Here is a 13,313-nt window from a genome sequence, read left to right as displayed (position 1 = left end):
CAGAAAAACTCTCTTAAATAGTTCAGGTGGGTAGTCATGTTGGTCTGAAGCAATTGGACAAAGTCCTGGGTAAAAGCCTTCATGGGCATGCCCACAAACGCTTCTACCCAGAATTAAGCATTGGTGCCCCTGGACTCAAACCGTCAGAAACTCGGGAGACTGGGACCAAAGCTCCAAGGGCTTTTGTTCCGTCAGTGGTTCATTTGGGCAAGCTGCAGATTGGCACCCGCAGGAGCCCCCTTGAGATGAACGGAACCGTCACGGCAGACCACAGATGGAGGCACCAGCTGAGAGTAGTCCATTCTTTAGGTTGCCAGCCTCCCGGCGGTGCCTGGAAATCTCCCGGAATTGCAATTGGATCTCCAGGAGACAGAGAATAAATGTCTGCTCTGGAGGAGGGACTTCATAGCCTCATGCTCAGCCGAAGTCCCGCCCCAAGCCACGCCCTCTCCGGGCTCCACCCCCGAAGCCTCCAGGAATTTCCCGGCGAAGAGTTGGCAACCCCAGCATAACGCGCCGTAGCGTGTTTCCTTCCGCGTCCGGCCTTGGAAAGTCACTCGATGACCGCCCGAGAGTGGCGCGAACCTTGGCTACGCCTCCTCCCCTTCCAAGCAGGCCTTTCCCCTATTGGACAGCGCATCGAGGTACGTCAGAGCATCCGCCTCGCGCCCTGAACGGGCAACCAATCACCCGTCACCTTTTCGCCCCGCCTCTTGACTTGCGATAGAACAGGCGCTCCTTTCGCCAGCCTTTGAGGTTTTCGGCGCTGTGATTGGGCGGGGGTCCATGCGTGGGCGTGGCCAAGCAGAGTGCGAGCCCCGGGGGGCAGGAAAAAGGCCGGCACGTTCCTTGCCTCAGCGCGGCGCATGCGTTCCTTTCCCCGTCTCCTGATTGGGTAAGCCGTTCGCACTCCTTCCCCGCGCATGCGCCGTGGATGGCTTGGCGGGCAAAGATGGCGGCGGCGGCGGCTGTGGCGGGCGTCCGCGGCTTCTCCCTGGCGGCGCTGAGGGGCGGCGGCGTCGTCGCCAACTGCTGCTGCCGGCGGTGGCGGCGGCTGCTGAGCACGGGCGTCCCCCCTCAGGTGGTGGGGGCGGGGCTGACGGAGGCCGTCCTGAGGGACGCCGCCAAGCAGAAGCAGGTGAGGAGGGGGCGGGCGCCGCCCATCACGCGGGGCAGCCCTGCGAGGTAGGCCAGGCTGGGAGTGACTGGGCCAAAAGGCCACCCGCGCGGCATAGCGGGAGTTGAATTCAGGCCCTGGTGAAGTAGGAGGGGGCTGTCAGTCCTGCTTTCCGTTATAGAGGGTGTTGCAATTGTTATTTCCTCACAACAGCCCTGCGAGGTAGGTCAGGCTGGGAGTGACTGGGCCAAAAGGCCACCCGCGCGGCATAGCGGGAGTTGAATTCAGGCCCTGGTGAAGTAGGAGGGGGCTGTCAGTCCTGCTTTCCGTTATAGAGGGTGTTGCAATTGTTATTTCCTCACAACAGCCCTGCGAGGTAGGCCAGGCTGGGAGTGACTGGGCCAAAAGGCCACCCGCGCGGCATAGCGGGAGTTGAATTCAGGCCCTGGTGAAGTAGGAGGGGGCTGTCAGTCCTGCTTTCCGTTATAGAGGGTGTTGCAATTGTTATTTCCTCACAACAGCCCTGCGAGGTAGGCCAGGCTGGGAGTGACTGGGCCAAAAGGCCACCCGCGCGGCATAGCGGGAGTTGAATTCAGGCCCTGGTGAAGTAGGAGGGGGCTGTCAGTCCTGCTTTCCGTTATAGAGGGTGTTGCAATTGTTATTTCCTCACAACAGCCCTGCGAGGTAGGTCAGGCTGGGAGTGACTGGGCCAAAAGGCCACCCGCGCGGCATAGCGGGAGTTGAATTCAGGCCCTGGTGAAGTAGGAGGGGGCTGTCAGTCCTGCTTTCCGTTATAGAGGGTGTTGCAATTGTTATTTCCTCACAACAGCCCTGCGAGGTAGGCCAGGCTGGGAGTGACTGGGCCAAAAGGCCACCCGCGCGGCATAGCGGGAGTTGAATTCAGGCCCTGGTGAAGTAGGAGGGGGCTGTCAGTCCTGCTTTCCGTTATAGAGGGTGTTGCAATTGTTATTTCCTCACAACAGCCCTGCGAGGTAGGCCAGGCTGGGAGTGACTGGGCCAAAAGGCCACCCGCGCGGCATAGCGGGAGTTGAATTCAGGCCCTGGTGAAGTAGGAGGGGGCTGTCAGTCCTGCTTTCCGTTATAGAGTGTGGTGCAATTGTTATTTCCTCACAACAGCCCTGCGAGGTAGGTCAGGCTGGAAGTGACAGGTCCCGAGGCCATCCGCATGACACAAAGACTGTTTGAACGCAGGTCGGATGATGGGGTGAATGTAGCTTCTCTCCCTTTCCTGTTCTTCAGTCCTTTCCCCAATATATGTTTTTTTTTTTAATTTATATGTAGTTCACCTTTCACACTGGTACTTGAAGGGGGATTACATCGTGGAAATCAAACCAATCAACAAGGCATCCAAAAAGCAGTGTAATACTGGGGTAGTCAACCTGTCATCCTCCAGATGTTCATGGGCTACAATTCCCATGAGCCCCTGCCAGCAAGCAGGGGCTCATGGGAATTGTAGTCCATGGACATCTGGAAAATGTTGCCAAGTCATAGCTGATTTAGCTCCGTAGTTTTTCCAAAAAAAGAGACATTCAGAGGTTTGCCATGGGCTGCCTCTGCCTAGCGACTTGGACTTTCTTAGCTTCTGAGATTTAGTGACATCCGGTTAGCCTGGCCCATCCCAGTCAAGGAAAGAGACCAATGGAGTTGGCCATTGCCTGCCTTTTTGTACTTGCCCTGGTGTCCCATCCAAATACTAACCGGGGACTGACCCTCCTTAGCTTCTGAGCTCTGACAAGATTGGGTTAAATATCCAAATCAGGGGGTAATAGGATTAGGATTTCAGAAATTAAAACCGAATATGAAAATTGGAACAAAATTGAAACAAGCACAGGTACATTAACATAACATTAAATGGTGCCTAAAGTAAAACAGTGCTAGAAATCATTGCTGTTAGGCTAAAATGATACTATATTTTATAACCTGCTTGCTGATTGACTGAATAATTTTACTTGGATCTCTGCTGTCAGGTCAAATGCTGTCATTCAGACAGCTTCACATTTTGCAGTGGGCTTACTGATTAACTGTTGTTCTGTCACACTCATTTACAATCCACCTTGAAGAAGGTAGACTATAGATGAAATACAAATTAAAATAGTTACTGCTCAAATCACGAAACCATTCTGGCTCTTGTTTCATCCCCTTCTGTTGATGTGGAGAGCTTAGATGTAGTGATAGGGTTTAAAATTCTGAGCACTTCAGTGTGCTACGTGTTGTCCTCTTGGACAACCTCATGCGGCCGATAAGGCCAAGAAAGAACACCTAGCCTAAAGTTACCCAGAGTGCTTTGTGACTAAGAAAGTGGTGTGAAAGTGGTGCTGTGGTTCAAATGTCAGACTTGCCGGCTTGATGAGGCAAACCAGAATCTGAATGATCGTCTGCAAGCCAACCGTTGGTTTTACAAACCAGCTGCTACGTTAATAATCCACAGTTTTGCATTATGCCTGAACCGAGCCCTTCTGTCTCCTCTCCTCTGTAGGCAGCAGAAGGTGGAGATGGGAAAAGTTCTGGCTCTGATGAGCAGCAAGAGAAGAAGCAGAAGGAAAACACCGCCTATGCAAAGAAAGTGGTGCTCAGGATAGCAGGGCTGATGGGTGCTGGCAGCGGAATGGCCATTATTTACATCTTTGGTAAGTTTAGCACCAGCCTCGTCACATCTGTCAAATGCGATTACTGCACCCTATCCTGTACATGTTAAGTTTTGCAAGCATCAACCATTCTGTCATGAAAGAGTTAAGCTTTTGTTTTACGTTTACTTAGTTAACTAGTCAGCATAGACCAGGGGTGGCCAAGTGTGGCTCTCCAGACTAAAATTACCAGCTCACAGGAGCTCTTGGTATTTTTAGTCTATGGACATCTGGAGAGCCACAGTTTGGCCACCTCTGGTATAGACCAAGTAGATATTTGCCACCAGGAAGAGGCGGTTCTATCCATAATGAAGTAGTCTTAAGTTTCATTATTAACCAATCAATATATTGGGAAGGGCTACAAGTCATTTTGCAAGTATGCAAGGGGTGGTGTCTTGGGGGCAACTTTATTCTTGTTCTCCGAGTGGAAAAAGAAGAGTTGGTTTTGATTTGCCGCTTTTCTCTACCAGAAGGAATCTCAAAGCAGCTTTCCCTTTCCTCTCCCCACAATAGACCTGTGTGGGGTAGGTGAAGCTGTGAGAGCCCTGATATGGAGAGCCCATTCTCCAGGATAGTGGGTAGCAGTAGGAGAGAGAGCATCAAGCCACCACCAGCTCACATATAGAGTCCCACAGGGAACGGTCCTCTCTCGAATCCTATTTAACGTTTTCGCGTGCCCTCTTGCTCAGCTGGTGCAGAGGTTAGGGCTGGGATGTCAGCAATATGCAGATGACACCCAGTTATTCCTCCTGATGGATGGCTGCCCTGATTCTCCCCCTGAAGCCTTCGCCAGCTGCCTGGAAGCAGTGATGGGATGGCTCAAGCAGAGTCGTCTGAAGCTCAGCTCTTCAAAGACAGAGGTCCTATGGCTGGGCAGGAAGGGTCCAAGCGAGGAAGCACATCTGCCCAACCTGGACAGGGAGCAGATATCAGTGGCTCACTCTGCCAGGGACATGGGTGTGATCCTCAATGCCTCCCTCTCTATGGAGGCACAGGTCACAAGAGTAGCGCATCTGGCCTCCTACCACCTTTGCCGAAGCCAAACTACTAGCATCCTACTTAGCCCCAGAAAACCCAGCCACAGTGATCCATGCAGCGGTCACCTCTAGACTAGACTTCTGCAACTCACTCTATGCAAGCCGACCCTTAACCTTGATCTGGAAACTACAATTGGTACAGAATGCAGCAGCCAGAGTTCTCACAGGAACACCTTCCCATATCCGGCCTGCTCTCCAACAACAGCACTGGTTGCCAGTCGAATTACAGATCAGGCTTAATGTTCTGATAATCACCTTTATGGCCATACACAGTCTGGGCCCAGTGTACCTGAGCCTATACTGGGCCTCACTGCCTATACCCCCTAAAGCAGGGGTAGTCAACCTGTGGTCCTCCAGATGTCCATTGTAGGGGCTCATGGGAATTATAGTTCATGAACATCTGGAGGACCGCAGGTTGACTACCCCTGGCCTAAAGAGCTCTATACTCCACCACTTCCAACTGGCTGGTGATACCTGGCCCCAAAAAAGCACATCTGACTTCAATCAGGGCCAGAGATTTCTCAGTCCTGCCCCCCCTCCCCCCGTAGAATGAGCTCCTTAAAGAGATCAGAGCCCTAATGGAACTAGAACAATTCCATGGTGCCTGCAAAAGGGAGCTCTTCTGCCAGGCGTTTGGTTGAAGCCAACCGAACCAAAAGCGCCAACTGGGCCCCCCCCAGAAAAAACCCTACCCATGTACTGAATCCAGAACCGACCTACCTGTGGAACATTAGCTAGCAAGTTAATGTTGTCATAGGAAATGCTATAGTACCAGTTATCCTCAGCTGCAGAACCACTGTTATTGTTGATTACCTGATGTTATGAATTGCGCTGTACGATCAGGGCTCTCTCAGCCTCACCCACCCCGTCGTTCGCGTAGGGAAAAGCGGCATATAAGAACTTCTTTCTTCTTCCTTCTTTCTTCTTCTTCTTCTTCTGTGTAAAGTGCCCTGAACCGCAAGGGAGGATGGTATAGAAAGAAAGAAACTGCTTTCAGAACAGCTCTATCAGTGCTGTGACTAGCCCAAGGTCACCCGGCTTGTGGGGGAGCGAAGAATCAAACCCAGCTCACCGGATTAGAAGCCACCGCTGTCAACGATGTCAAGATGGAGACGAGATAGATTAAATAGCATGGCTACTTGTTACATTTAGCAATAACAATTATGTACCATAGTGCATCATTAGGCCAAGGGCATTTAATGAGCATTTAATGTGGAGGTCCCTTGGGCACCATGACTCCCGCTGACTCCGACACTTTCCAAGTGTTTTTAGGTAGGGGAAATGGGGAGGCAACACTTTTGCCCAGCAGGGTTTTTGAATGGCTATTAGATTATTTTATTGGGCTGTGCATGTTTTTTCAAAACATCGCTTCAGGAGCAGGTGCCCCCACACTGCAAGGGTCTTCACTGTGCTACTGAAGGTGGGCCATGATGGCTGTTTTGTGGTTGTGCCCATCACATTGTATCGGAAGTCACAGGCTCGAGAAGGCTGGGGAGCCCTGCCTGAAAGGCATGTAAAGGTTGCTCCCTCATGAGAAACACACAAAGCTGCCTTAGAGGCAGAGACCGGCTAGCTCCGCATTGCCTGCTCCTAACTGCTCTTGACTCTGCGGTGCCTCAACCAAGGAAGGCTCTTTCCTGGTATCTGCTCTCTGGCTCCTTACACCAGGGGATGAAGCTGGGGCCTTCTGCGTGCAAACCAGATTCTCCCCCCCCCCCCTGATCTCTTTGGTGCGCAGTTGTCAATCTAGGATTCTCCCTGGAGCTTCTCTGCTGTACCATGAAGTCTAACCCACATTTGGAAGAAGAGGTGGGGGGATTATACACCACTTTTCACTACCCAAAGGAGTCCCAGAGCAGCTTACAAACACCCTGTGGGGTAGGTGGGGCTGAGAGAGAACTGTGAGTAGCCCAAAGTGACCCAGCTGGCTGCATGTGGAGGAGGAGTGGGGAATCAAACCGGGTTCTCCAGCTTAGAGTCCACTATTCTTTAACCACTAGACCACACTGGCTCAGCTCTATATCATACGAGACAATATCTCTCCTCTAGCAGGTAAGCGGAGAGCCAGCTTACCTTCTTCTGCCTGCTAGTGTAGAGGATGAAAAAAGGAGACATGTACTGTGTGAGAACTTAGCTGCTCTTCTGAAACTGAACCTAAAAGTAAATTAGCATACGCTTGATCTTAGTGGAATTCTGTGTTCTGCATCATAGAAACATGAAGTTGAAAGAGACCCCTGCTCAAGAAATTGTCAGTTACCTCCTCCCTTCCCACTCCCCCAGTGAACCCTGCTCTGTTTCCAGAGGAAGGCTAAAACCCTCCAGGATCCCTGGCCAATCTGGCCTGGAGGAAAATTCCTTCCTTGACCTGGGTATTGTGCATTGTGAAATAAATGAAACTTATAAATAGGCATTTGTATTTGCTGCTGTGTAACTTTTAGAATCTCTTTTCTTATGTGATGTGACAAAATATTCTTTCTCTTTCTTCCCCTCTGGCAGGTACTAATTCAGTGGATGAGCACGGTGTTAAGGTGAGCCATTTGTTTTTGCACCATTTTTAAAACTTGACACTTGCTGTGGAGAGGTGCCACCAGGGGTCGCTGTCTGCTTGAATCTTCCCGGCTGTTGAGGGGTCAACAGGGTCCCGTTTTTCTCACTTTGGAGATTCAATGAAGGTTAAACTTTGAAGGCAGTTGAAAGTCAGTCCTCCCAAGTAGGAAAGAGAAGAAACAAAACACAGAGTATTTTTAGGAATATTATGCTACGATTGCTTTGTGTAGGAGAGACATAGTTTGTATGCATTCTCTGTGAATGGTGGTTGTCAGGCATGCTGGCAGGTAAAGGTAAAGGTATCCCCTGTGCAAGTACTGGGTCATGTCTGACCCTTGGGGTGACGCCCTCCAGCATTTTCATGGCAGACCCAATACGGGGTGGTTTGCCAGTGCCTTCCCCAGTCATTACCGTTTATCTCACAGAACAGCAGTGCTGTGAGATAGATTAATTTATTTAGTTCACTTTTACCCTGTTGTTCTCCCCACTGGCAGCTCACATCATTCTCCTCTCCTCCATGTTACCCTCACAACAACAGTCCTGGGAGGCAAGTCAGGTTGAGAGGGTGTGATTGCCCTTGACATTTGCCAACACTTTGTACTGCTATGCATGGTTCTGACCACTGTGCCTCAAAAAGGATACTCTTGCAATCTCAAGATACAGGAAGGGGCAACTGAAATGCAGGGGTAGTCAAACTGCGGCCCTTTCCTCTCCCCACAACAGACACCCTGTGAGGTGGGTGAGGCTGAGAGAGCCCTGATATTCCTGCCCGGTCAGAACAGTTTTATCAGTGCCGTGGCAAGCCCAAGGTCACCCAGCTGGCTGCATGTGGGGGAGGGCAGAATCGCACCCGGCATGCCAGATTAGAAGTTCACACTCCTAACCACTACACCAAACTGGCTCCTGGGTTTTGGCCACTGTGTTATGCAGAGTGTCAGACTGACCCGACATGACCCGACATGTCAACACTGAAGTGTCATGTGGCAATACTTTTGGGGAGGCATGGAACAGAGGGCTATGAATCCAACCTGTATTTTTAGGATAGCGTTGCTCCCACTGCTTCTGGTGGAGCCTCAGATGGCATGGAGGCTTCTGCCAGCGCCACAGTGTTCACCAGAGATTTGGCAGCTCATGTGTTGGCTTTCTAACTTCCCTTTCGGCCTTCCTTGTCACCCGTGAGCTGCCTTTTATGCCTCCCTTTCCACAAAACAGTTCGGCCTCTAAATTTCCCCTGCCCCGCCCTTCAATTTATAGTTCTGAATAAAGCCTGGGAGTAAAACAGGATTACAGGCAAGATTAAAAACCAGTCTGACATCACCTAATGCCACCCACCCACCCACCCATGGGTATTCTCCTACTCCCCACCCCCAAACTCAAAGCAAAACCAGCCTGGCCAAAGTTCAGGATTTTTCAAATCCCTGTTTTGCCATTAAAAAAAAAAAGACTTGGGTGGTCAGTTCCTTTGACTGGGGGGGGGGGCATGAGAAAGGCTTGGAGCAAAGTTCCCATGGGCATCTCGTGGCCCTTCTTACAACAGGCACGTGTTGCCACGGATGTGTGAATGGGCCTTATTGCTGGCGGCTTGCTGTACCCCTTGCCGACAGCTCCTCCCCGTCCTTTGTGGGGCTGGGAAACAGCCTCCCCATTTCTATCTCGGCAGGTTTTATTCCCTCACTTGGCTCTGCAAGCTGTTCCCCTTGGAAGAGCCGCCTCTTAAGGGGGCTTAGAGTTGCCTCCAGGAGAACTTTTAGAAACCAACAAGAGTTTCAGGGTACGAGGTTTTCAGAATCCAAGCACCCTGCGCAGACACATTAACAGGACTTGTTGTCTCCCTTAAGGTGATGGGAACAGCCTTTGTCTCAGCAGCCCATTTGTGAGGTTATTTAGGGACTCCTTTGAGGAGTCTGTGTTAAGAGTCGGAGCAGAGGGGCAGGAATCACATGCATCACTGTCCTCTGGCATCCGTCTGCTGTGGGAATCTTGATGGGAAAATCCCTTTTTGGTACGTGTTATTCATTGCCATACGCCAGGGTGGCCAAACTGTGAGACTTCAGCCTGCTGGCAGGGGCTCATGGTATTTGTAGTCCATGGAGAGCCACCCCTGCCATACACAGTCTCCTGCAATACCAGACTGTTATGCCACAGAGATGCAGCATTGTGGGTAGACTCAGGGGAGAGGGGGGGGATCAGAGTTTTTGTGGGGAAAAGTATCTTTTTGTTTAAAATGTTATTTATTTAAAAATTTATACCTTGCTTTTCCTCACAAATCCAAACTTGTCTTCTTGGTAAGGCGGCTGGCAGAAGATGAAGTCACCAGTGTGTACAAGTAACAAAACTGAAAACTAGCACACAAGGTGTACACTGACGTCAGCCTTTACTGCAGGAGTGGATAACTTTGGGTGAAGGGCTGTCATTCAGGATCCCACTCGCCCCCCCTCCCCACTGTGACATTGTGATTAAAAAGCAGCAGACTTTGATCTGGAGAACCAGTTTTGATTCACTCCCCATGCAGCCAGCTTGGTGACATTGGGCTAGGCACAGTTCTCTGTTCTCGAAGAGCAATTCTCAGAAAGCTCTCTCGGCCCCATCTTCCTCACATGGTGTCTGTTTTGGGGGAGAGGAAGAAAAAGGTGTTTGTAAGCTGCTTTGAGGTTCCTTTGGGTAATGGGCATTAAAAAAAAACAGCTCTTCTTTTTTAATTCTCTCTGTGGTGACTAGTAACTTGGTGGGTCCGAACATGTGTATTTAAATATAGTCATAGAACAAAATTTGAGTCCAGTGGCACTTTTAAGACAAACAAAGTTTGATTCTCCATAGAAACTTTCCTGTGCATGCATGCTTATACCTAGAATTAAACCTTGTGGGTCTTGAAGGTGCCCCTGGACTCAAACTTTTTTCTATTGCTGCAGACAGATATGAAGAATCGCCTGAGTCAAAATGTATCCATAATTAGATAGATTTGAATCCATTAGCACCTTTAGGGCTTTGACTCTTGGCCACTCTGAAACGCTTGTGGGTTTGTAAGTTTGGACTCAACTCAAACTGATCTGCTGCGGGCTAACAAAGCTATTAAAATATAGCTATATCTGAAACTATTAAAATACAGCTATGTAGTTCACACCATTTCATTGACTTGACCTAAGATCGCTCCTACATTTATTTATTAAAACATTTATGCCTGGCCTTTCCCCGTAGCTCAAGGCGGCTTGTAGGTAGAGCAGCCCAGTATTGTGCTCTATGCTCAGAAGGTCTTCCTTGTGATTAAACATGCCTCAGATGGTACCCTAGATCAGGGATAGTCAGCCTGTGGTCCTCCAGATGTCCATGGACTACAATTCCCATGAGCCCCTGCCAGCGTTTGCTGAACATCTGGAGGACCACAGGTTGATTACCCCTGCCCTAGATCGCTCTTGTCCAAGTCTGTTAAACACTGCCTTGCAGAGTTCCAGATTTGGATTGTTCTTTCCCCTTTTTTTTGGTGGCTGGAAACTTTCCAAAATCTGCTTTGGCATTGACCCCCTCCTGCCCACTGGTGAGAAATGGGAGAGTAAGAGTGGTGCCTTTAGGTTGAGGACCTCATGGAGATTTAGGGACATGGCCTGGGGAGGACAGGGACCTCAGCGAAGTGCAATTCCACAAAGTCCACACTCCAAGGGAACAGATCTCTGAGGAATCCCCAAGTTCCACCTGGAAGGCATCCCTGTTTCAAATGGTCCTGATTGGTCCTTGTTTCCCAAATAGGAGCCTTCGATGTTACTCATGTGAAAAATCCCTCTTTTCTTCTTTTTTTCCCACCTGTGCCCTTTGGTGCCTGTTATGGGGATGCTACTCAGGCTTTCTTTTTCTCCTCATCTTTTCCTTTTCTTACCCCCCCCCCTTTTCCCCTTCTTTCTTTCTTTCTTTCTTTCTTTCTTTCTTTCTTTCTTTCTTTCTTTCTTTCTTTCTTTCCTTCTTTCCTTCTTTCTTTCTTTCTTTCTTTCCTTCTTTCTTTCTTTCTTTCCTTCTTTCCTTCTTTCTTTCTTTCTTTCTTTCTTTCTTTCTTTCTTTCTTTCTTTCTTTCTTTCTTTCTTTCTTTCTTTCTTTCTTTCTTTCTTTCTTTCTTTCTTTCTTTCTTTCTTTCTTTCTTTCTTTCTTTCTTTCTTTCTTTCTTTCTTTCTTTCTTTCTTTCTTTCTTTCTTTCTTTCTTTCTTTCTTTTTGATATGCAGCAGAAGCCATGAGTGCTCTTGAGGAAAGGAGGTGTGAATTTCTGCAATGGCCTCAAGGTGTTTGAACAGGGATAAGACCTCTCCTCCCATCTTCCCCCCCCCCTCTTTCCTTTGCATTTGAAGTGCCCCCCTGACTTCCTGACTGCCCTTCCTATTGGTGGGCAGCTTTTGATGTTGGAAGGTGAAGTCGCCATTCCTCACTGTGCTGCAAAGAGCACTTAAGTGGTCCCGGGAGGTGCGGAAGTTGTCTTGGGGAGCGCGCCTCCAGTTTCTCTTCTCAGGTGAATTGCCCTCCTTCCTCCACCCCTTCTCTCCCCAGTTATTGCTCACATGCTCTTTTCAGGCTTCTGTGAATTGCTTCTCTCGCAGCACGCCAGCTAGTTGGTGGCACATGCCAGCCACCTTCTGATCCCATTTGCGCTCACAAGGCCCTTCTGACACAATTGGCTTTTTTTCCACAGATGTTGGTGTCATAAGGAAGCCGGCCTTTGGCTGGTGCACAGTGCCTGTTTTCTTTCCTTGTCTTCGCCCAAAGCATCTTAACAGTGCTCCGTCAGACTGAACTTTGAAGGTAGTTTCAGGGGTAGCCATTTGGGTCTGCATCATAAGAGCTAGATTCAAGCCCAGAGCACCTTTGAGACAAACAGGATTTTCGGGGTACGTGTGTGTGAGAGTCAGAAGCATAATATCCTGAAAGGCTTGTTGATCTCTTGAGATGCTACTCGAAGAGTAACTTTTAATCTTCAAAGATTCTCTGTTCAAAGGAGAAACAACTTTTCTTGTGGAAAATAGGCATGTAACCAAGAGGGAGGCTGCAACCGAGAACTCAGGGGGAGATTGAGCCTGGGAAGGTCAAGGTAATTCCTGCTGTAGTATTCCCCATTATTATGTGTGGGTGTAATAGTTAGACAGTAAAGAAAAGCGAGAGGAAGAAAGTTGGTTAATTTGAAACCTGTTATTAGAGGAGGCGTTTACAGATCCCATAGACCAGAGGTGGGCAAACTGTGGCCCTCCAGATGTCCATGGACTACAATTCCCACACAATTTGCTGGCAGGGGATCATGGGAGTTGTAGTCCATGGACATCTGGAGGGCAGGGGCTTGTGGGAATTGTAGTCCATGGACATCTGGAGGGCCACAGTTTGCCCAGCCCTGCCATAGACCATGTCCATGGCATATAGGTGGATTCTAGATTAACTCAGCCCTGACGTGGGTAAGCTAGGCTGGCCCAATTTTAGAATTTAAACAGGGTTGACCCTGGTTAGTGTTTGGATGAAAGACCACCAAGGAAGACCATGGTCACTGGGCAGAGGCAGGCAATGACAAGCCACCTCTGAACGCCTCTTGCCTTAAAACACCTAAGGCAGGGATGGCTAAACTGGGGCTCTCCATGTCCATGGACTACAATTCCCATAAGCCCCTGCCAGAACATTCTGGCAGAGGCTAATGGGAATAAGAGTTCATGGACATCTGGAGAGCCACAGGGGTCGCTATAAGTCAGTTTACAGTTACCACTTTACTTCGCTCTGATTAGACCTCACTTGGAGTCCAGTGTTCAGTTTTGGGCACCACAACTGAAGAAAGATGTAGAGAAACTGGAGCATGTCCAGAGGAGGGCTAGGAAGATGGGGAGGGGTTTGGAGACCCAGTCCTATGAGGAAAGGTTGAGGGAGCTTGACCCATTTAGCCTGGAGAGAAGGCAACTAAGAGGTGATATGACAACCATCTTCAAATACTTGAAGGGCTGTCATATAGAAGATGG

General features: G+C 49.5%; 1 protein-coding gene across 1 annotated transcript in view; it reads left to right on the top strand.

Annotated features, from left to right (window-relative positions):
* Positions 1 to 925: 925 nt before the first annotated feature.
* The window catches only part of TIMM50 (translocase of inner mitochondrial membrane 50), a 46,955-nt gene continuing 34,567 nt past the window's right edge, over positions 926 to 13,313 (top strand). Inside the window, exons 1-3 of the mRNA XM_077318501.1 lie at positions 926 to 1,138; positions 3,615 to 3,765; positions 7,296 to 7,327. Coding sequence (XP_077174616.1) covers positions 935 to 1,138; positions 3,615 to 3,765; positions 7,296 to 7,327 — 387 coding nt within the window. The 5' untranslated portion in view covers positions 926 to 934. The remainder of the gene's footprint in view (positions 1,139 to 3,614; positions 3,766 to 7,295; positions 7,328 to 13,313) is intronic.

Source organism: Paroedura picta, unplaced genomic scaffold, assembly GCF_049243985.1.
Source record: "Paroedura picta isolate Pp20150507F unplaced genomic scaffold, Ppicta_v3.0 Ppicta_v3_sca21, whole genome shotgun sequence".
Classification (NCBI taxonomy): domain Eukaryota; kingdom Metazoa; phylum Chordata; class Lepidosauria; order Squamata; family Gekkonidae; genus Paroedura; species Paroedura picta.
The sequence above is the reverse complement of the archived record's forward strand: the minus strand, read 5'-3'. Positions and strand labels throughout refer to the sequence as shown.